The sequence below is a fragment of the Mustela nivalis genome, assembly GCF_964662115.1.
Source record: "Mustela nivalis genome assembly, chromosome: 18".
In the NCBI taxonomy this organism is placed as follows: domain Eukaryota; kingdom Metazoa; phylum Chordata; class Mammalia; order Carnivora; family Mustelidae; genus Mustela; species Mustela nivalis.
Window position 1 is genome coordinate 10,573,697 of NC_139037.1, and position 21,078 is coordinate 10,594,774.

The window sequence follows — 21,078 nt, forward strand, 5'->3', positions numbered from 1 at the left end:
AAATTGGTATTGAACGAGGGCGACATTTTTAGTACTAATGTATATAATATGACCCATTTAAAACACATCTCAGTACCTCAAAAATAAAATTTAGCAAATTTAGGGCATTGAGTAATTGGCTTTCATTAAGGTTTTCTTAATTGGATAGTTTCTCAATAGGTTTGTTAGTGATCACAAAATGAATCTATCAAGCAACTTGTAAAAATGTAGAATTTGCCATGTAATGGACACTGTATTCCCAGTTATTACTATCAAGAGGAGTTGGGCATGTGATAGATAAGCTACATTTTGCTTAATGTTTGCTTTGAGGTATTTTATTGTTCTAAATAGGTAGTAAATGTCCATTTAAAAAGAAGAACAATAGTCAGCAAGCTGCATACAAAATAATGGGAAGACTGTCTATGTTTCGACCAATTTTAATCAACCGAGTGAAAGCAATCACCCTCAATCATCCTGCATGCCGGAGTCACTCTCTAATGGAGCCACGCTGACTCTTGTGTGAGCCGCAGCAGGACTGCCGCATTCCAGCTCCGGGGAGCCAAAGCATGGAAGCAACTGGAAACACCCAGTCCGGTAAGAGTGTTCTCCCTCTCTCTCTCTGTCTCTCCTTCTGCTGTCCCCCAATCCATGTGTAAAACAATTTTCAAACCCAACAAAAATTTGCAAATTTCAAAACATACCCAAATTTCCTATTAGAAAATCTAAATCATTAATTGCAAATTATGGAAGGTCATCGCAATACTAAGACCTCCAATATTTTATTCCAATATTTTATTCTTCAAACATATAGTTTAAGCTCTTATGCCCCAACTGTACCCTTTTTTCTTTGAAATTCATCCAAATGCTCATAACAGTGTTTACAGTTGTGACCACATCTATTGTATACCTCTTCCATCGACTGAAGGAAACAGTGTTACATCAGATAACTGTTGAGCGAGTAGCTTTCAGTTCTACATAATGGCATGACTAATACGGAACGGACGGAAGTGAGTGTCTGTGGCAGCACTCTGTTTGTGAAATATGGAAAAGTAGGGTGAAGGCTAATGTATTTTATTAAGAGCAAATGAGAGATACAGAGCTGGATAATGTAAGAATTATAACTAGAGGACCAAGTGTGCCTTTTGTTCTGTTGTGAGCTTGTGAGATAGTCAAAGAAGAATGATTTTAGCAATGGCATAGTATTACATGAGACACTGATTAAAGAAGCTTTATTGACAGGTATAGTAGCATGGGGATCACAAAAAAAAAATCTATTTTATAATAACATAAGTTGTGTTTCAACATGACTAGTGATCCAGTTTGGGAGGTAAACAGAGACAGTCATGCCTGTGCAGACTTCCTTTCTTTGGGGGTGGGTCACCAGAAATTGACCCTCTGATTATACTATACAGAAGACCACCAGTTCTAAGTCATTATGTATTTAATCGGTGTGTATTCAGTTGACTCTGCTGGGCGACTGTAAACATCTGGAGCTGTGCTTGGTGATGGGACTGAATTTGAAACACAAAGAGGGGCATCTCTTGATCTCAAGGGGGTTCAGTCTCATGAAGAAGACACACAAATGTTTTTTTTTTCTAGTAGGATAATTTGACTTTGAAATGGAGAACTTGGAAAGCTTTACTGAAAAAACGATGTTTAAAATGACGGAAATGAATTAACTAATTTGAAGAGAAAGGGATTTACTACAAAGGAACAGCAAACTCAAATTTTATGCCATGGGGATGGGGGATGAATGGAAAATAAATGAAACTGAACTGAACTAATATTAGAGTATTAAAAAACAGGGGCATCTCTGCCTGAGACAAAGCAGGGGCCAGATCGTGATCTTGTTTAGGTTAGCCACATAATTTATCCTAAAAATGGGATATATTCTTGATAATGAAATCTGACATGTTTATAATTAATCTGGGACAGTCAGCATAACCCGTATGGGCTATACGGTCACCATGTCCTCTATCCTCAGAGCAAAGAGAAGCTTTTAAAGAGTGAGGGTAGGAGATGACATTAAGGTCTGCAGAGCAGAGGGCTGGGAGGGGGGAGGCTGTTGGTCCTGATGTGGGCAGACAACCCTGGAAGCGACTTCAGGGCATTATCCAAATGATGACCTTTAATGGGAGAGGTGGAAAGAGAGAAAATGGGGATAGATTTGTGAGATGTTTAAGGGATGGGTCTCGGTGATTCATCGGATGGGGATTATGATGAAAGGGGGCCTCCTGGATTGATTTCACCTTCTGACAATGAGGTGGAAGATGATGCTCTTCTTCCGAATGGGAAGAACCAGAGGTGGCCAGCAACAGGGAGATGCAGGGAGATACTGTGTTGGGATGAGGCTTGGAGTGTGGACGATGATCTAAAAATCCATGGCAACCTAACAGGGAGTTCACAGAATGTCCCAGAGACAATATGTCAAAATCTTCCATCTGGCCCTCTCCAAGGAAGGAGATTCTGGACTTCAGGAATTGGAACATGAAACCCTTTGTCATGGCAATGACTTGGGAGCAAGACCCTATCTTGTGTCTGAGTAAAAGTTTCCACCAAATAATATGAATGCTCACCACATGGTGAATGTTCACCACAGGGCAGAAAAGAATCAGGTGCTGGCAAGGAACTGCCCTTCCACTTGGCTGTGGTCTTTATGTTTTGGGAGTGGGAAAAAAGTCATACCCCCCTAGGTGAGAAAAGAGCTAGACAAAAGACCAAGGAAGACTAAGGGAATGGCCTGATTGGTGGACTCTAGGAACTATGATGATTGACACCCAATTGAATTCAGTTGTTCTGTGATAGTATTACTTTATCACTGCATTATTTCCAAGATGCCCGTAATTTTTTCTGAAATGCTAAAGTCTGGTCATCCCTGTATTTGGTAAATGAAGGGGAAAACCTGAGCTCTAGCTAGAAGCTGGTGCTGAACAACAGAGATCATCGACTGAGTTGAAACTCTTGTTTGGTCACTAGGGTAATGGTCCGATGTGGGCAGCTGGCTGGAGTAACTTCCAATGACCGAGAAGTGTTTGTAGAATAGATACAATGTCTTCCATGATCTCCAGAAAATCTTGGGGGAGGAGGTACCCACTTAAAGTATCCAACTTCCAATAGTCTTGAGATAGCAACTCAAACTATTCTTTTATTTGGACATTAAGGGGAAGGATGGTATCTAAAGGCTGAAGGAATTGGGTTGAAGACTGCATGGTTTCCCTGAAATCTCTGGAAGCCAGTGGGAGATTCTATACCCTTCCCCAAGCCACTCCTTTCAGCAGAACAACATTCACATGGCAAAAAATAGTTGGATGTGTGTAATTATGATTTGTTTGGTCAATTTAGTAGCAATTTTGCTTGTACAGTATTATTACTACCTCGGAAGTACTTCCCTTCAAATTAAGAACTTCAAGGGGTGCCTGGGTGGCTCAGTTAAAGCCTCAGAGGTTAAAGTCTCTGCCTTCAGCTCAGATCATGATCCCAGAGTCCTGGGATTGAGCCCCACATCGGGCTCTCTGCTCAGCAGGGAGCCTGCTTCCTCCTCTCTCTCTGCCTGCTCTCTACCTACTTGTGATCTCTGTCAAATAAATAAATAAAATCTTAAAAAAAATTAAGACCTTCAAGGATAAGATGGACTCTGTTTATATTATGTTTTATAGCTTAAATTCTGCAGCTCAGCTTCGATTTCATGATAGAAGCCAAAAGAAAAGTAGAAATTGCCCAATGAAGTTTTCAGAAGCTTTTGAGCACCATATCAATTTCATACATCATGTAATTTCAACTATGGTAAGGCTGAAGTGTACTAAATTTCTACTAAGAAAGTCATCAGGGAAGATAAGAAATTTGCTATCTCTTATACAAATTATAGGTAGAAAATAAATGTGACACTGTTCAGAAACTATTATTAGCATCATTGCCACTAGAGTTCATAGTATAAAGATTCTGCCTAAGTTGAAATGAATTTGGTCATTATTTCTTTTAATGCCTAAATATTTTTGTTATGATAAAATGTGACACTTTCATTACATTTATCTTATGTTCTTTCATATAACTACAATCCTATTCTAGAAGATGCCGTTCTATAATAATTTCTTTGGTGTTATGGATTTCTACCAAGAGAAGTTTGTCAAACATCCTAAGCAAATGAAAAAAAAAATTACAAAGAGTCTCAATCATCCCGGTCATTTGTAACCAGCTTCCTTTAATATGTATTTTGGAAGAACAGGTCATTTCACTGCTCAATTAAAAAATTAATTTGTTCCTGTTGAAAATGCACAGACACATGAATCATTTATAACAGCTTATTTTCAGTGAAAATATGGACTCATTCACAGCAACACAATTTATCAGAAAGTTTCTCACATGAACAGCTTGGAAGCAGATGTGAGAGTTCAATGGGCATATAGCCATATCACCACATGGAATAAAGAAATTATTTTATTAAGAGCAAACACAGTTTAGTGTGGCCTGATGCAAAAAAAATCATGATAGGAACTGGTCTTGCTAGCTTATGGCTTGATCCAACAGCTATTAGTTTAATAGCTTTTCAAAAAACCACAGTCCGGGCTCCTCATTGTCCAGCAGGCAACATGAAGGCCCTGAGCAAATCAAGTTAGGAGTGGTTTTAAACTTTTCTCAGGAGAGGGAAGGGTCCGCAGGAAGCCAGAGCCACAGGAGGAGCCCTGGTTCCGCTCTGGCTAGATTCACTGACAACTGGCACCTCTTCCACATGAGAAAAATTTACGCCAAGGAATGGACCAGGTATTGCATACCCAACTCATGAAATACAGGCACAATCTGTTACTTCATCAGCATTTTATACATAAAAGCATCAAGGGACACTTGAATATAGATGTCTTTCTAGCAGAGGTCAAACAAGAAGGATCTGGAATGAAGGATGTCGGGCCAGTTGGTTGGAAAGCATCACAGTCAATGGGGGCTACTGCAGGCAGACTGACGGCCCACTCCATTTTTCTCACAGGGTCTCTGTATCCTGTGTAGAGACTCACGTGGGAAGAAGGGCAGTAGGAGGCAGGAGCCCCAGTCGCGGCTGCTGTACCAGATGTCGGGACCTTTGCTGGAGGAACACGGTCTCAGGTATAGAGTGTGTGGATGCTCATGTGAAAAATGGGTCCTTTTCCAAACTTACCGAGAGGAAATTTAGCAACAGTCTGTGGACACTGCTCTTGCCCCAAAGTTATGTTAACATCCCCCTACCCCCGTCATGGTGTAGCCCAAAGAGACCCATATGATTGAGACATCTCGTGGAGAACACTAGTCTATTCTAGTCTGCCCAATCAGTACAATCATTAAGATTCTAGGGTTTTCGGACAAAGGTCAGCAAACTATGGCCTGGGGATCAAATCTAGCCTCCTTCCTATGTTGAGCCTGGCTTGATGGGAATACAGCTATACTCCCCCCCACCCCCCATATTTTCTATGGATGCTCTCATGTGACAATCACAACAATGAGGAGTTGTGGCAGAGACTCTACGGCCCACAAGCCTAAAACATTCTACAGAACGTTTGCTGATTCCTCATCTTGGGCATGCTGGGACCTCTCTCCAAAGTCAATAACAATGTCTTCCCTCTCTCATTTCCCGCTATGAAAAAGGATGGTGCCTGGTAGGCCTCTTTGGGTTCCAGAAGCAGCCTTTTTCACACCTACAACAAAACATCAGGTGGCATGAAAGGCCTCAGCCAGTTTTGAATGGGGTCTAGAACAAAAACAGATTCTACAGTGGGTCTAAACAGCCCCTTGGACCATACGACCCTACAGACACTACGTGGTATCACTGGTGAGCAAAGATGTGATACAGACTGCGTTGGCCATCACCAACAGGAACAGCACACCGCAGCAATTCAAGGTTGGGAAGTAATTCCATGTCATCTGCAGCAGAGAAATACGCAACTTTCTTTAAAACAAATAAACAAACAAACAAAAACTCCCGACACGCTACTAAGCCCCACCACAGAGGAAGTGCCTCACATTGGGACACTAAGTTTGGGCAAATTTGCCTGTGATGAGATGGGTTCTCTCAGACCCACCAAGTCCCAAGTCATCCAGGCTCAGCAGAAAGCCGGTACAAATGGGAAGCAGTGCATATGGGATCAAGCTCGAGCAGGTACAAACAAGCTACACAAGCCACCAGCCCAGATCCTTAGGTTAGCCCCAACTCCTCCGTGGCATAGTTCCCGCAACTTATGTGCAGAGGTGCATGACTTTTCCCTTATCACTGACTGCCGGAGAAGGGAAAAGTGTCATCTTGGTGCACGATGGCTTCACTGAGAATGTGAGCGCAAGCTGCAATGGAAGGTAACACCGCTGGAGTTCCGATCACAGCGAGATGGCGGTGAGGAGAAACCCTCTAAGGGAGCAGAACTTCAGGATGATGCCATGGTCATCCAGTTTGTGTGAAAGAAACGGCTCAAGGTTAAAATATATCCAGACTTATGGGCAGTAATTTGGCCAGTTTGTCCAGATCCTAGGAGATGTGGAAGATCAGAGGTAAGGAGCTCCGAAACAGAAGCAGATATCCATCGGTGCCTACGGGGTGGGCATGAAATGTAAAGATCTTTGGCCACCAGAAAGCTTATGCTGCCATGAAACAATCACTGAACAACCAAGAAGACAGAATGACTGAGCCAGTTAGTATAAACCAACGGCGGTCACCGGTCACTGAAGGAAGTGCCAGGTCAATAGATGTGTGAACAGACTAGCCTTGGAGGCAGGAACGGAAGCATCACCAAGCAGAGCTCCCACTCATCAGGACTGATGCAGCCATCACTCCTGGACTTCAAATGCTCAGCCACAGAGACCAGCATCCACTATCCTGAAAGGATCAGAGATCACTTTTGATACAGGAATCATTACTAATTTCAGATATGACTCGTCTTCATGGCCTGTATCAGCCAGCACCACCTTTTGAGGATCTATAGAGACGCTCTGAGGGTATGATACAGGAGGACCAGCAAACCTCATGGAAATGTCCTTACTCCCATACATCCTTTGACGGAATGTGGCTCTTTGGCTGATGCAATGTTTTGTGGGTGGCTATGTCAGGGGGAACTGTCCCTGACTGGTGATAAAAGAGCCACTGTCACACTTCGGGGACAAGGAGGAATATGTGGCATGTAGCTACCCCTTTGACCACTTCAGTGGTAAATGCAAAAGAGCAGCAGCTACAGCCTGAGAGGGCATAGGAGACAAGGGTTCAAGCTCCCCGCAGGGCCACCAGCTGGAGCTACAGGAGTCCTGCCTGGGCAGCAGAGGATGGAGAGAGTGAGTACCAGTAGCAGAGCCAAGAGATGCCCCCCCAGGGGCAGGGTCTGTGGTCTGTTCCATCCATGACCTACTTTTCCCAGGAAGTAAGGCTCACCAGCGTCCTGAAGGCGCTGATCCCAGAACTTATATGATGGTGGATCTGAGCTGCAGCGGGGCAAATCCTCAGGGATGCTGAGCTGGGCTCCCAAGATCCCTCCCTACTCGGGACTGAATGACTTATTTCCCCCAGATGCTGAGCGGTTTCCCGCCCCCGTCTTTAGGAGCTGCTGAAGCTGAAGAGAGCTGTTTATCCAAGTTCATGCCGGCTTCACCAAGCAGTCAACATGCAATGCCTGGTTGATCCAAGACAGTAAGTGTCCAACCTCTTCACTCCTACGCAGGACATCTTTAAGGGACCCTATGAGCAGGGTTGACCGTGCCCTTGTGGTGACTGCCCCATAGCCCAACTTCTCCCTCAGCCCCATCCCACCTCGTCCCCTCTGCCCCCCACAGATGTTGTTCCAGACAGTACCCCCGAAAAACATCCCTCATAACCGCTGTCTCAGATTTTGCCTCCCAGGGAAGCCCGTCTGCTACAGCATGTGATTAAGAAATGGAGGCAGCTCAGACAAGGCAGCCAGAGGAGCAGAAAGTGACCAGGAGGATATATGGCAACAGAGAGCTGTTTTTCCTTGTAAGATTTCTTATGCTGGTTTCATTTTTAAAATATATTCATGTATTTTCTTAACAAGAATTTAAATATAATGTCATAAATTTATATTTAAATTTAAGAAAAGAAAAAGAAGAAGAAAAAACCGACTGCCCTGGAGTAGGCAGCATAATCGCGGGTCAGATTGTTTTCCATTCATTTTCATTTACAAATCTTCAAAACCAGCCCCCAGGGAAGCTCTCGCCATAAAACCAGCCCCCAGGGAAGCTCTCACCACACCAAAAGTCCAACTCTTTTACTAAATTATATGCAAACTGTTTCATATTCCCTTTCTCCTCATCTCATATTCTTTCTTGTACACATGCATGTGCCCCCTCACACAGGTCCCCAACATAAACACACAGTGGGCTTTGATTCTCTTTCTTTCCTGTTTCTTCCCATCACCCCAAACTTTGGGAAAATCAAGGAACTGCCAGGACATCCTGAAAGCTTCTGGTAGATTCACCATGTAGTTGATGCAAAGACTGAAAAGCCGATCAACGGAACATAGGTGGATATGAGTTGAGTCTATGTCATCTCTTTCCTCTATTAAAAAGAAAATATTTGGGGCGCCTGGGTGGCTCAGTGAGTTAAGCTTCTGCCTTCAGCTCAGGTCATGATCTCAGGGTCCTGGGATCGAGTCCCACATGGGGCTCTCTGCTCAGTGGGGAGCCTGCTTTCCTTCCTCTCTCTGCCTGACTCTCTGCCTGCCTATGATCTCTCTCTCTCTGTCAAATAAATAAATAAACTCTTTTAAAAAATAATAAATTAAAAAATTTTTTTAAAAAAGGAAAATATTTGGTGACTCAATCTGTCAGATCTAACTCATATTGCGTATTTCACAAAGACTACATAAAAGTGTCCCAGCTATGATTATCTCTCCTGGAGTCCTGAGCCATCAACTTAATAAACATTTTTTAAAGAAAACCAAATCTGACCTATCAGATAAACGTTTATGTTCATTTTAAAGGGTATGGGAAAGATCTAGAACTATAGGTGATTCCGGTCAAAAAGGCCACCAAGAGCCTTCAAGTTTTCTACACTAGATAACTGTTAAAACTCCAGGTCTTAGAAGTACCAAGATCAGTAACATGCGGAGTGAAAAGGAAATTCTAATCACAGCTTCACCATTTCCATATTGCTACATTTCCCTTTGGGGACATCACCTTGTTTATCTGTGTCCTAGACACTTCATCAGTAAAACTGAGTGGCTTGCACTAATAGATAATATCATATAATAACATATCAGTGCTCTCTGGTTGCACGATGGGTACTGTTCCAAGAGTCTATTATATAGGAAGGACAATATCAACTAATGAAAGATGATTTTGTGATTATAAAAGGAAACCTCATTTAGAATGCAGCGGGGAGGCCAACAGGGGGAGGCCTGATGCCCTACCAGTCCTCAACTGCAGACCCAACTGGGAAAGACCACCTTGCACTGGGAACTGCTACCCCAGCAGGAAGAAGACCGGCTTTCCTTCTCCCCAACCCTGCAACAGCCCAGCCAATGAGAGACAACCATGGCTCAGCCAATGAAAAGCCAGCATCCACCCCGCCCCTTTGTTCCCGGAACCTGCCTAGAATTCTGCCATAGGCTGTTGCCCGAGATTGCATTTCTTTGCTCTACCTGGATAAACCCACTTTTGCTGGTAAAAAAAAAAAAAAAAATATATATATATATATATATATATTTTTTTTTTTTTTTACCATCTAGTTTTTACCATTTAATTTTACCATTAAAAAATATTTATTTTTTACCATTACCGATTTTGAATAATTGGCTTCTGTTTGGTTGGCTGTCAGCTGCTTTTCCTTGTTCACCTGTTTAAGGAATTTATTAAATGTGTTTCAAAGAGTGACACTTGGAAAGGATTTTTTTAAAAAAATGAAGCTATTTCCTAGAGTGGACGAGGCACAATTCAGTGGCACAGAACTTCCACAAAACGAATAACCCCCATTTCATAGAGGCAAGGCTTCAAGGCCACATTAATTCCACCCTATTTGCATACTGTACATCTGAATTTAACAAGATTTAGAAAGTTCGTCATCTCAAAAAGAGAATGTTAATTATATAGCGTTTTCATTTGAAATCACAGATAAGGAATTTTTTAAACGTTTGTACCATAGAAGGGTGCACTATATTCTTTCTCTCTCTCTCTCTCTCTATGTGTGTGTGTATATATATATATATATATATATATATATATATATATATATACCTGTGTATTGATATAGTGCCCAAGGCAGCTCTTTCTGCAGAAGTAAAAGGATATCATCCAACTTAAATACACAAAACCTTTCAACAAACAATCACTGACAAAATACTGTCTCTGGCAAAACTTTAAATGCAGTTCGACTGCCTTTGCTTGTTATAATCAATAACCATTTTTTTCTGTCATTTTTGCATCCATTTAAAAAGAAAATGCATAAGAAATGTAGTTTTTGTCAACAATTCGTAATAATCACAGGATATACCAAAACTTTAAAAAACACAGACCACCAGTAAAGAAGGTGAACATCTACACATCTTTTTACTGTTTTAAGAAAATGAAAATCCAGTATAATTCCCTCATTTTAAACTATACAACATCTCTTAAAATATATTCTGCATTTTACTTCAAAAATGCATTTTATTAAGAAAAAAAGACGAAAGAGATTACAAATCAGGACATGAAAATCAGGACATAGGATGAATCAATGCCATAATGGTACAGGTTCCAGGAGTGCGGACCACACAGAACCATGCGGCTTCCCCATCTATAAACCTGTCTACATCTCCAACTGGGTTAATGCGGCCACTAAATCACATGAACACTTGCAACAGATCAGGGCTGTTATGATGCTCGTATTTGGCTTTGCATCAAATAAAAACTACCATGTCTGTGTTTAATCCTTCAAGTCTTTCAATTAAAAAAAAAAAGTGTGCCCTTTATCAACATAGGTCCTTCATAAGCTACCATGTTAATCGTATCTTAACACTTAGGCATTTACAGAAACAGTAAAATGAATATAGAGTTATGGGAAAGACGAGCAGCTTCCGTAAGGAAGTTAAGAAGGAAAATACGATGCTTAGTTTATGTATTTCCAAATTGTTCTGGTGTGGACACACGAAGGAATCCAATTTTTCCTTGCCAGGCACCTAGAACGTGTGATCATAAACAGCAAAGTGCCTTTATTACATAGTTGGCTAATGAAATTTCAAGATGACTACATGCACCCATCTTGTTTGCTTTGCCTCAAAATCCATATTGCAACAAGTTTCGTAAGGTTACTGATAATCCTCTGATCTCTTGGTATGTATACACACACCCTAATCAGAATGTACTAGTCAGTAGGTTATATTGATTTTTGGTACTTTTTAAGAAATCACCCCGTCACCTTAAGTGAGACACCACAAAATGGCGGGCTTCGCACAGATCGTAGAATATGCCGCCACCCTTTACAGTGAGCGGTTTAATGCTCCGCTGGCTTTGGTGAAAGGGGGCATGTTGCAGTTTCTACTTCGAAAAGTCTGTCCTGGGGGTCAGTGCACGGAAAAATGTATGCCTGAAGGGGTATACATTTTAGAACGGGGAATGGAGCTCTCTACCTCGAACTCTCTTCTTTTTTTTTTTTTTTTTTTTTAATACATAAGGAACATGCTCCACAGAATATAGTCAAGGGAGATCAAAGAAAATTGGGTGACAGGCTTTAGAAAAACAGAAGCACAAACAAGAAAGAAAACTGGCATAAGGCTCGGGTAAAGTATTCTCAAAAGTACATTTCATACAAGACATTACAGTTGTAAATAAAAATTTTTTTTTGGCATTGTTAAGAATTGTGTTTTTTATATCAGCAAGTTTAGTGGTTGCAAACACTTCACATTCTTTGGGAAACTGGCGTCATCCAGCCAACCCTGAACCCAGACAGCAGATGATGAGAAATTTAAAAGGCAGAAATCACACGCTGGCAACCAATGCACTCTCTGAGTCTTGTCACATATGGATTTTTACGTTCAGAGCTGAAGTCTGACCCTCCAAACCTAATGTGTTTGAAATCATTAAGAAGAGTCAAATAGAAAAAGAGCGCTACGATCAAACCAATGACAACAAAACATCTTTCAAGACTATTGATAAATTGTATTGAATGTAATACAGAGAGAAAGGCAAAGGGTTGATATACTTTTGGCCACTGAAGATGCAAACGCCAGCCAAGCGGGATCTGAGAAGCGTTTCCAGGCCTATGAATAACACCGCGAGGGACACTAAAGCAAACACAGCGCGTGTTCTCAAATAAAGCAAGGTTGTTAGAGTCCAATTTGGATTTTTTACCTCTAACAAAACTGAAGTATCACATGATTGAGAGACCAGGGCTACAGTGTTCACGTTCAAAAACCGTAGTCATCCAGTGAGTCAAACTTCTGTTTTAGATCCTACCAGAACAGTTGGAAATTAAGAGCAATAGCCAATTCTTTGTTCTATGGAACGACTGCTATGGGAAATACGTCACTGCACGAGGCCTTCCGAAGCCATCTCGAGTCTGGCTACGGCAAGATGGCTGTGCTGCAAATCCAGTGCCTGTACGTTCAGTGGAAGAGCGTTTTCTTGTCCACTGAGAGCCCCTGGCTATTAGAACAGACCGTCGGAACTGCAAGTTAAATCACAGCCGCCCATCAGAAGAAGTACTCTCTCTGATTTTCATTGACTGCGCTTTGTACATTAAGCTCACTTTTCAAAACAGCCTCGGCACTGTCTGCATTCTCTGACCTTTTTGCCTCATTCCTTTTGTATAACCTTTTCTGCTGATAGATGCGAACGGCTATGGCAGCGATGCACAGCAAGATAAAGACCACAACAGCTATCAAACCTAGCGAGAGAAGAGAAAACAATGCAAAATCAGAATTTTTGTCCATACCGAAGCCCTGCTGGCTTCATTGCTTAATAAGTCATAATACAATTATTTTCTACATAAACCGAACATCTGGTATCTACAAATTAAAAAAAAAACAAACTTCAGGTATTTTTGGATTGGGTTGTATTGTAATACATTGAGTCTGTCTCTGAGTTCCGCCAGCCTGCTAGGTTTACCTTCATTTACTCTGCATGCGTGTAATACTGGATTTATTTAGTGCATTTCCATTTATTTTATAATTTTTTAGTGTGTTTACATTAAACACAAGATGTTACCGACATGTCTGTAAGACCATGTGATCATGGCATATCAATACACAGATTTTAATTATTTTAAGATTATAGAGAGTAGTAATTATAAAATGACTGAATGTGCTTTTGTACTTAAATATTTAAAGATTGTAATTCAGTTGATCTGCAATAGTTCATCATACTGCTGATTTAGTAGGAGGACCAGGATATAGGTGTCTGAATGATCTTGATTAGTGAAATATATTCATATGGATAATATAGATGATTTAGCTTATTTCTATATGAGGAATATTGATGTTCTGAAACATCCAGTTATAAATCAAAGTCTTAAATACTACAACTGTTAACTATACCAATATATGGGTATCAATCTTGGCATTCCATTGGGCTAGAAGTTCTTCAAAGTGCGACCTGTGAGTCCCTGATGGTCCCCAGAACACTTTGAGGAGGTCTACAGGGTCAAAGCTATTTTCATAATAATTCTAAGATGACTTTTCCATTGTGTTGACATATCCATTGCTAATGTAAAACAAGGTTGGGTAAAATTCCTGGTACCTTAGCATAAATTAAGACAAGGCTACCAAACTATGACACTGGTCATTGAATTCATTTACACACTGCCAAGCAACCCTGGAAAAAAAGAAAAAAAGCTAGCTTCACTTGAGAGTGCCCTTGATGAAACACTAACAATATTTTCTGAAATCTGAACCTTTGGCTTTTTGTCTTTTTAACATTTTGGATGATGAAACAGAAAGTACTTGGGGTATATCTCCCAGTATGGTAGCTGTCCCCAGGAAAAGCACTTGTACCCAGGAAAAGGTAACTTGTGAGCTCAACTAGTTACTCTTTGCTTCATGGAACACCATTTTCATTTGAAAGAATGACTAACCAACCGTGGTTGTTTTGATTCGTACTCGTCAGATATTTTCTCTGAAAATGAGTGAAGTAAGCCCATCACTTCAAGAAAAAACAACGGACAATATATGTTATCAGTAATAAAAGTCAAACTTTCCAATGAAAAATAGAATTTGGAAAACCACTGCCCGTCACTATGAATTTGAGAGTTTCTTAATACTTAGGGACTTTTCTGATAAAAACAGTGGGGGTGTTAACGGATGTAGTTGTTTTTAGACAAAAGTAGGTATGGTGGAAATAGCAAGGTGGGTCACCTGTCATATTGTAAAGCTAGGAGTCTTCATTCTTGTTTCAATTAGGTGCATCTAACTTGAATGGAGCCCACCAAGCCAACACACTGAATCACTGTTACCAGAAACTGTGATTTCTCACCAACGCAGCTGATTCCCAAGCACATGATTCAGTGGGCGGATTCACGACATCAAATCAGAGTATTGCCAATGGCTGAGCCAATTTTTGGCTGGGTCAACCTTACCTGAGAAGGACAGCAATTCTTGCTCATAAATCTGATATAAATGTGACACCAAATTCTGTTACCTAAAATCTAAAAAATTTACTAACGGGCATGGTTATTTTATTAGTAGTAGTCATATTAATAAGTAGTAATTTTATTCAGAATATCCAATTGTTTTCTATATTTTCCTTTCATCAGTCGAATTGCTATAAATATTTCTATTGTCTGGTATCTTGTTATAGGCCTCTGGTATCAAGAGAGATATTCTGAATAATTTCAATGTGAAAAACTGATGAAGTCCAGTATGGAGAGCAGGCCTCAGCAATTAGAAAATAAACATCTACATTACAGTGGCCCAGACAAGACATCCAGACAGTCATAATTGTGAATGGACTCTGGAAATAGTTTGTTCCATGTATGTGATTTATCTCCTTTAATCTGGGGAAGGTATTATGTCCGGATGTGTTATGTCCAAGGAAAACCTTGATCTAACCTGTTCTACCTCCCCCCAAAATACACTAAATTAAATATGGCCAACCAGTGTGCTCTATGACATTGCCATCTGAAGCTCTGTGTGAATGTGTTTTTATGAAGAAATTACGTAGCTTACTCTTTGTCTAAATCTCACCATCCGTATCTGCACAGCTCGGTCAGAAACCCTCTGTAATATCTGGGTCACAGTTTTAAATGTCTTATTAAACAATTTTCTTATCTTACAGTATTCGGTGTTTGTAAGTGAAGAGAAAGATCATCTAAAATGTAGAACATAGGGCGATTAGCCAATTTGGAGGAATTTTAAATGGATTAATTATTGTTACACAGTGGGTGCAATTTAGGAGTAACTAGACAACGGGTGAAAAATTATATCACGATGCTACCAGATGGAGAAACACCCCAGAGGATGATATTCTGTGAATGAGCAGATAAATCGCATGTGGTCCCAGACAAGGCCTTCAGAGCTGAAACGGCCATCCCAGCTGCTCTACTTCTGAGGCTTAGTCTCTGCAATGACCAAAAGCAGGCATGACTGGACTCCTAGACCCTCAGCCCCTGGGCTGCAAACTTGCCACGTTGTCTTTCTCTGTGTTCTGCCTTTGAGCCAAGCGAGATTTCACAGGTGACATATAACTTGTTTCCATTCTAGAATAACATAGAATGACTTACCAACATACCCCTCCTTTATTCTGTAAGTCCTGCCAATGATCTCTGCCCAAAGCAAAATATTCTAAAGATTATTTTGTTTCAACACTGGCTTGACTGTCCAATCACTCTCTAAGTGTATCTATCTCTTTCTATATTGTCTTATATCTATACTAGTTAAATGTATAAACGAAACACCATTATGAGACTGAGACAATCTGTTTAACAAGGAATCCTAGTTTAAAACGTGAAGCACATTAAATGCTAGAGCTCTGTATGAGTTTTTAACCATATAATATATTAATAACAATATACTCATGTATTTCTTTTAGGCATGCGGTTATTAACCACTCTTCTAGCAGGTCTTACTGTTGTTTGCTTGGTTGGTTTTTTTGCTTGTTGTATGACTAAATGGGAATTCTATCTTATGTATCTTTAATTTCCACCACTAGTTTGATAAAAGAAAAATACCCGAAATAGCAGTGGGGATGTTAATATCCTCAAAAAGATTTGACTAGTACTATCGTCTGTCTCAGTAAAATCCTAACTTCTTAAAAGAAGTCGATGTCTGGATGAGTGAACGTGTAAAAAATGGAACAGAATGGATCAGTAAAAAGCCCACATAAACTGCCCAAGTAAAAAAGTAATTATAGTATCTGGCAATATAATAAAATAACTGTTTACTTTTTACGTTCTTATCCTATGCAGAGCGTGATTAATGACCTTCTTAAGACCACTGATCAGGAGAAAACTATATATTTGGGGGGTGGTTTTGAATAAATTATGTCTCAGAAAATACACTGTTTCATTGTCAGCAAGAACTATTTTTAAATTTGGGGGGTTAATTCTTCAATTTAAAATAACTTTGAATCACTTTTATTCCTAGCCTAATATTTGACAAAAATGCAACTGAAAATGTAATATTCATTGATGTGACCTAAACCGTGGAACTATCCACTTTATTGAGCATGGCCACAACAAAAATATTAGTTTTTCCCACTGTTGACAGAAACTCTTGCAGAAGCGATACAACAAATTCCAAGAAGCCAACAAAACCCGTACTGCTTCCTCCAGTATATTCAGATGTCCCTAGGGATTGTAAAAGGCCACTTTCAAGCTAAATGAGAACTCATTTTTACACAGTTTAGCAACTATTCCTTGAGTGTGGTGCCTTGGTGAAATTATCCATTATTTATACTGAAACTCTTCAAGGAAGTCGGGAATTCAAGAAGACTCTAAAAGGCAATCCGGTATAAATAATAAACCAACCCTGCTGACCTAAGGCTTCAGTGCCTGACCCTGGGGATGTATGTGGATTCTTCATGGTTTCTCTGACACTAAATATTTGCCACTTCTAGTAATGGGAGGTATCAAAGAAGAGCCCATCCAGGTTTTCTGTTACCTCCAATCACTGCAGAGTCACTTCTGATCGCATTAGCATGGGGTTGTCTGTTGTCTCTTGTTCCCGAATGATCTGTAGTAAAAGGATATAAAAGGGGGGAATGGAGTGATACGGCCAAGCAAAAGAGGAAATTTTGGAAAAATAAAAATCTTAAAACATTTTAAACCAGAGCAGAATTAGCCAAGTCAAGGTGGGATCTCTACGGACAATTTTTTTTAAGCTCAGAAGTGTCAAGCGCAGGGCTCACGTGAATAAAGCACTGAGAATCTAGAGAAGAAATGGGCAAGGCAACTGGTCATCAAGCTAACAAAGCCAATTTTGAGAGGCCACCTTGAGAACATGCTGCCGCAGCAGCATCAGAGCACTCAATGTCCAGGGGACCGGTGTGTTTGTCGGTGTGTAAAGGAGGAGCCACACACCACCTGCAAATGAGTGTGTCCTTTCTCTCAATGTGGCGTCAGTGCCGGCCTGGGCCATACAGCTGGACTCTGTCACATGTCCCGAGACGGTGATGGGGGCCGGGTGGCTGGGCTGCAGCGCAGCCTTCAGCGGGGCCACGTGGCTGAGCTGCACGGCAGAGAGACAGCCCAGGAAGCCCTGCGCGCCGGCCAGTGCCGTCTCCTGGTCTACATCACTGTGTTCTGTGAACCCAAACAGCAAAATGTTAGTAACTGTGCAAGAGTGAACAGGCAAGGCTACACAAAGAATGTTTGAGTCTGGTAATACAACAGTGACACATATGCGGGAGACTAAATTCCCCTTTTTTGTCTTCATTAAAAGAGTCAGATCCAGTAAGTCTCTCCGTGACTACTGTTGAGCCTCTCCAAGTGAATGAAGGCAAGTTTTAAGGATGGCTAATTTGATATGATGTGGTGAACATCGAAGTGATTGAAGTCTCCCTAAGAAGGGGCCAGGTTTTGAACTGATGAGGGTTTGTGAGATGGTAAATTGAAACATAGATCATTAACATGATTTGTGACAGGGCTTGGAGTAAGAGAGTAAAGTGCTTCCTGATTTGGAAATAAATTCGGCTCAGCTTGTGAGACGTAAATATGAAAAGCACGGAAGCTAGATGGAAAATTGAGCTTCTAGAGTTCCCTTATCCACTGCCCAACCAGACAATTCGGTCTGGCCCGAAAGCTTTCCTGTACTCTGCGACCCCAACCGAACACGCAGGGGGATGTTATCACGTGGTGGAGGCTTCACCCCAAAAAATCCCCCTAATGACTCAGGCACAGCAGTGAAAATGTTCATACCTTGCTGCCTTTTCTCCCTCTTTCTGTGCTGCCTGTCACTCAGACTTGTGCGAGTCTCCTGTCCCCTTGAGACAAAGAACCCCTCCCCCGCACCAACAGGAGTTTAGTTTATCTGCGACTACTGTGGCGCGGAGATTGGTTTGAATGTCAGAATATTAATTCACAGTTTTACAGTGAAGACTATATTTACATTTTATGCTTGGTGAGGCTGCAGTTGAAACCGGGCGAATGACCCGTAGAGTTTTAAAGTTCAAATGCTGTCAGACGACAATGCGTGCAACCCACCCAGTGGGACCGGAGAACAGCACGACTCCTCTCACCTGCTCTGCGTGTACAGGGACACAGGCACAATCTGCACTTCTCTCTCTCTCTTTTTTTTAAAGGATAACAGGTATTAAGTATTTATTGGGTGCTATGAATGCGCTCAGCACTGTGGTCAGGGGTTTGCGTGCTCGTGTTTGCAGTTCCCAGGACTCGGGTCTGCTGGGAGCCGTAGGCATTCTGAGTCGGGCCTGTCGGGCTCCAAGCCACAAGGCTCTGCTACTTATGAACTGCTTTCTGACTGACACATTGTTTTCTCTCCTCTGTTCCTATCTTCTGCAGTGCCTCTTATTTATTTTGTTATTATTATTTTTTGGCTTGAGAGCAGCTAGTCTTGAAGTGACTCTGGACAATTCAGCTCTGATTGAACCCACTTGTTAAGAATTCTGAAGAACACCCATTTTGTTCCATTTCCAACCACACTTTATACCTAATGATAAAAATGCTGATTAAGGGGTGCCTGGGTGGCTCAGTCATTAAGAGTCTTCCTCCCGCCCAGGTCATGATCCCGGGGTCCTGGGATCGAGCCCTGCATCAGGCTCCCTGCTCAGTGGGAAGCCTGCTTCTCCCTCTACCATTCCCCCTGCTTGTGTTCCCTCTCTTGCTGTGTCTCTGCCAAATAAATAAATAAAATCTTAAAAAAAAATGCTGATTAAATGGTGAGTATCACGAACGTCATCCTCCGGTCTGAACAGCAGAGGGACGACCTTCCTCTCCTGCTGTGGGGGACAGATACATGGCACTTGGGCTTAAGCATTCTCCGTCTTAGAAGGCCATGTTCAGACCACCAGGCCATTCCACATCACTGCACAAAGGCGGGCTCCCTGGACCCATAGGTGACCCTCAACCCCCAGCATCATGCTGTTACTAGAAGCCATTCCGTCCACGTGCAGAAGCCAAGAACTAACTCCCAACACAGAGCATTCGCTCACTTGAATGGATATACATTCAAATATATTTATGTTTAGAAAGACAGCATTCTTGCTTTGGGTTTTTTTTTTTTTTTAACTTTAATAAGAAAAGAAAACATACATTAATAGCAGCATAACCAAGACGGTGCATTTCACATTTATTCCACCATGTTAAAATCTTGATTACAATTTCTGTAGAGTTTTAAAAAATCTTATCTTTTGAACTAGAAAAAAATGTAAATAGATAAGATTCACTTCTCTGGTACAAATCTGATAGGAGATTAATTCTATTTTACTTTTTAAAAAAGATTTTCTTGTTTGGGAGAGAGAGAGAAAGAGCTAGTGGGATAAAGTGCAGAGAGAGAGAATATCCCAGTAGACTTCCGCTGAGCATGGACCCCAATGACGTGGGGCTTGATCTCACCACCATGAGATCAGGACCTTAGCCGAAAACTAAGAGGTGGATGCTTAACTGAACTGAGCCATCCAGGTGCCCTGAGATGGATATTAAAAACTATACCTTCAAGTCCAAAACATTTTACATATAACAAGTTACTGTATAAAATACTTTAAATTCTAAAACTTAAAGTGGGCAGTTAGTCAACTGATACTTGTTTTAAGAGCTACCAAGACAGGAAATAGATTCCCTGCATATCAGGCATCTCACATTCTAGTAACAAAGTCAGAAAATAAACACAGAAACAGGAATGAGCGGTGATGATCTAGAAACCACTAGAGTGGTGATGATCTGAAGAAATGACTTAGAAAGTGTGATAGAGTATGTCTGGAACAGAAATTTATCTGGAGGGATTAGGTGATTTTTGTGTGTCTCTTTTAAGGTTGACTCTTCATAGTCCTATTCCCTTAGGAATCTGTAGATATAATTCTAGCATCTTCTGGCTCTATTACTTTTCTTCCTCAAAATTTTAAAAAAATTTGGTGATTCAGGAATTTTTCATAGAACATGGTAGGCCCTTATCATGTGGTGACACAAAGATTTTCTTTAGCCTAGAAAATTTCATACATTGTGCAAACAACTATTGCTTCACCTTCATATTTTTTTTTAGCTTTAATTTTACAGAGAATGAGAGAGAGGGAGAATGAGCAAGAGGCGTTGGGAGGAGGAGAGAATCCTCAAGCAGGTTCCCCAGTGAGCGTGGAGCCCAATGCAGGGCTAGATCTCACAACTGGACCTGAGCTGAAACCAAGAGTTGGGCACTTAACCGAAGGTACCACCAGGCACCCCATTCACCTCCAATTTTTTAATCTTTTTGTTCTGATTATTCACATGGGGTCTCCTCTGCATATTCTAAGGGATTTTACTCTTCCCACCTAATTTTTATCATTTAGGACTTAATTTTGTGTGAGTCAAGTGCTTCATTCACTTGATCTTCTAGGTGATGAATTCAAGTTTCAACAAAGATCACTCTTTCTTACTTTGACATTTTTGGTCTGGAACAACCATACTTTTTAGTTCTTCCCGGTCTTTTGGTTGCTTTGCTAAAAGCAAGTGCTCTTACTAAGCTTCATTGTGATGGTGTCTGTTTCCCTGAAAAGGCTTATTGTCATAGGGAATGATTCTGGTGG

At 41.0% G+C, this 21,078-nt stretch overlaps 1 protein-coding gene across 3 annotated transcripts in view; it reads right to left on the minus strand.

Annotated features, from left to right (window-relative positions):
• Window positions 1-10,458: 10,458 nt before the first annotated feature.
• The window catches only part of CNTNAP4 (contactin associated protein family member 4), a 238,891-nt gene continuing 228,271 nt past the window's right edge, over window positions 10,459-21,078 (minus strand). For 2 of the 3 annotated variants that reach the window (XM_082712184.1, XM_082712186.1), the window contains exons 22-24: window positions 17,423-17,644; window positions 17,004-17,075; window positions 12,049-12,796 (exon numbers count right to left, since the gene is read on the minus strand). In XM_082712184.1, the coding sequence (XP_082568310.1) occupies window positions 12,603-12,796; window positions 17,004-17,075; window positions 17,423-17,644 (488 nt within the window). In that variant the 3' untranslated portion in view covers window positions 12,049-12,602. Of the gene's footprint in view, window positions 12,797-17,003; window positions 17,076-17,422; window positions 17,645-21,078 lie in introns of all 3 variants that reach the window. The other variant, XM_082712185.1, reaches the window with a different exon arrangement.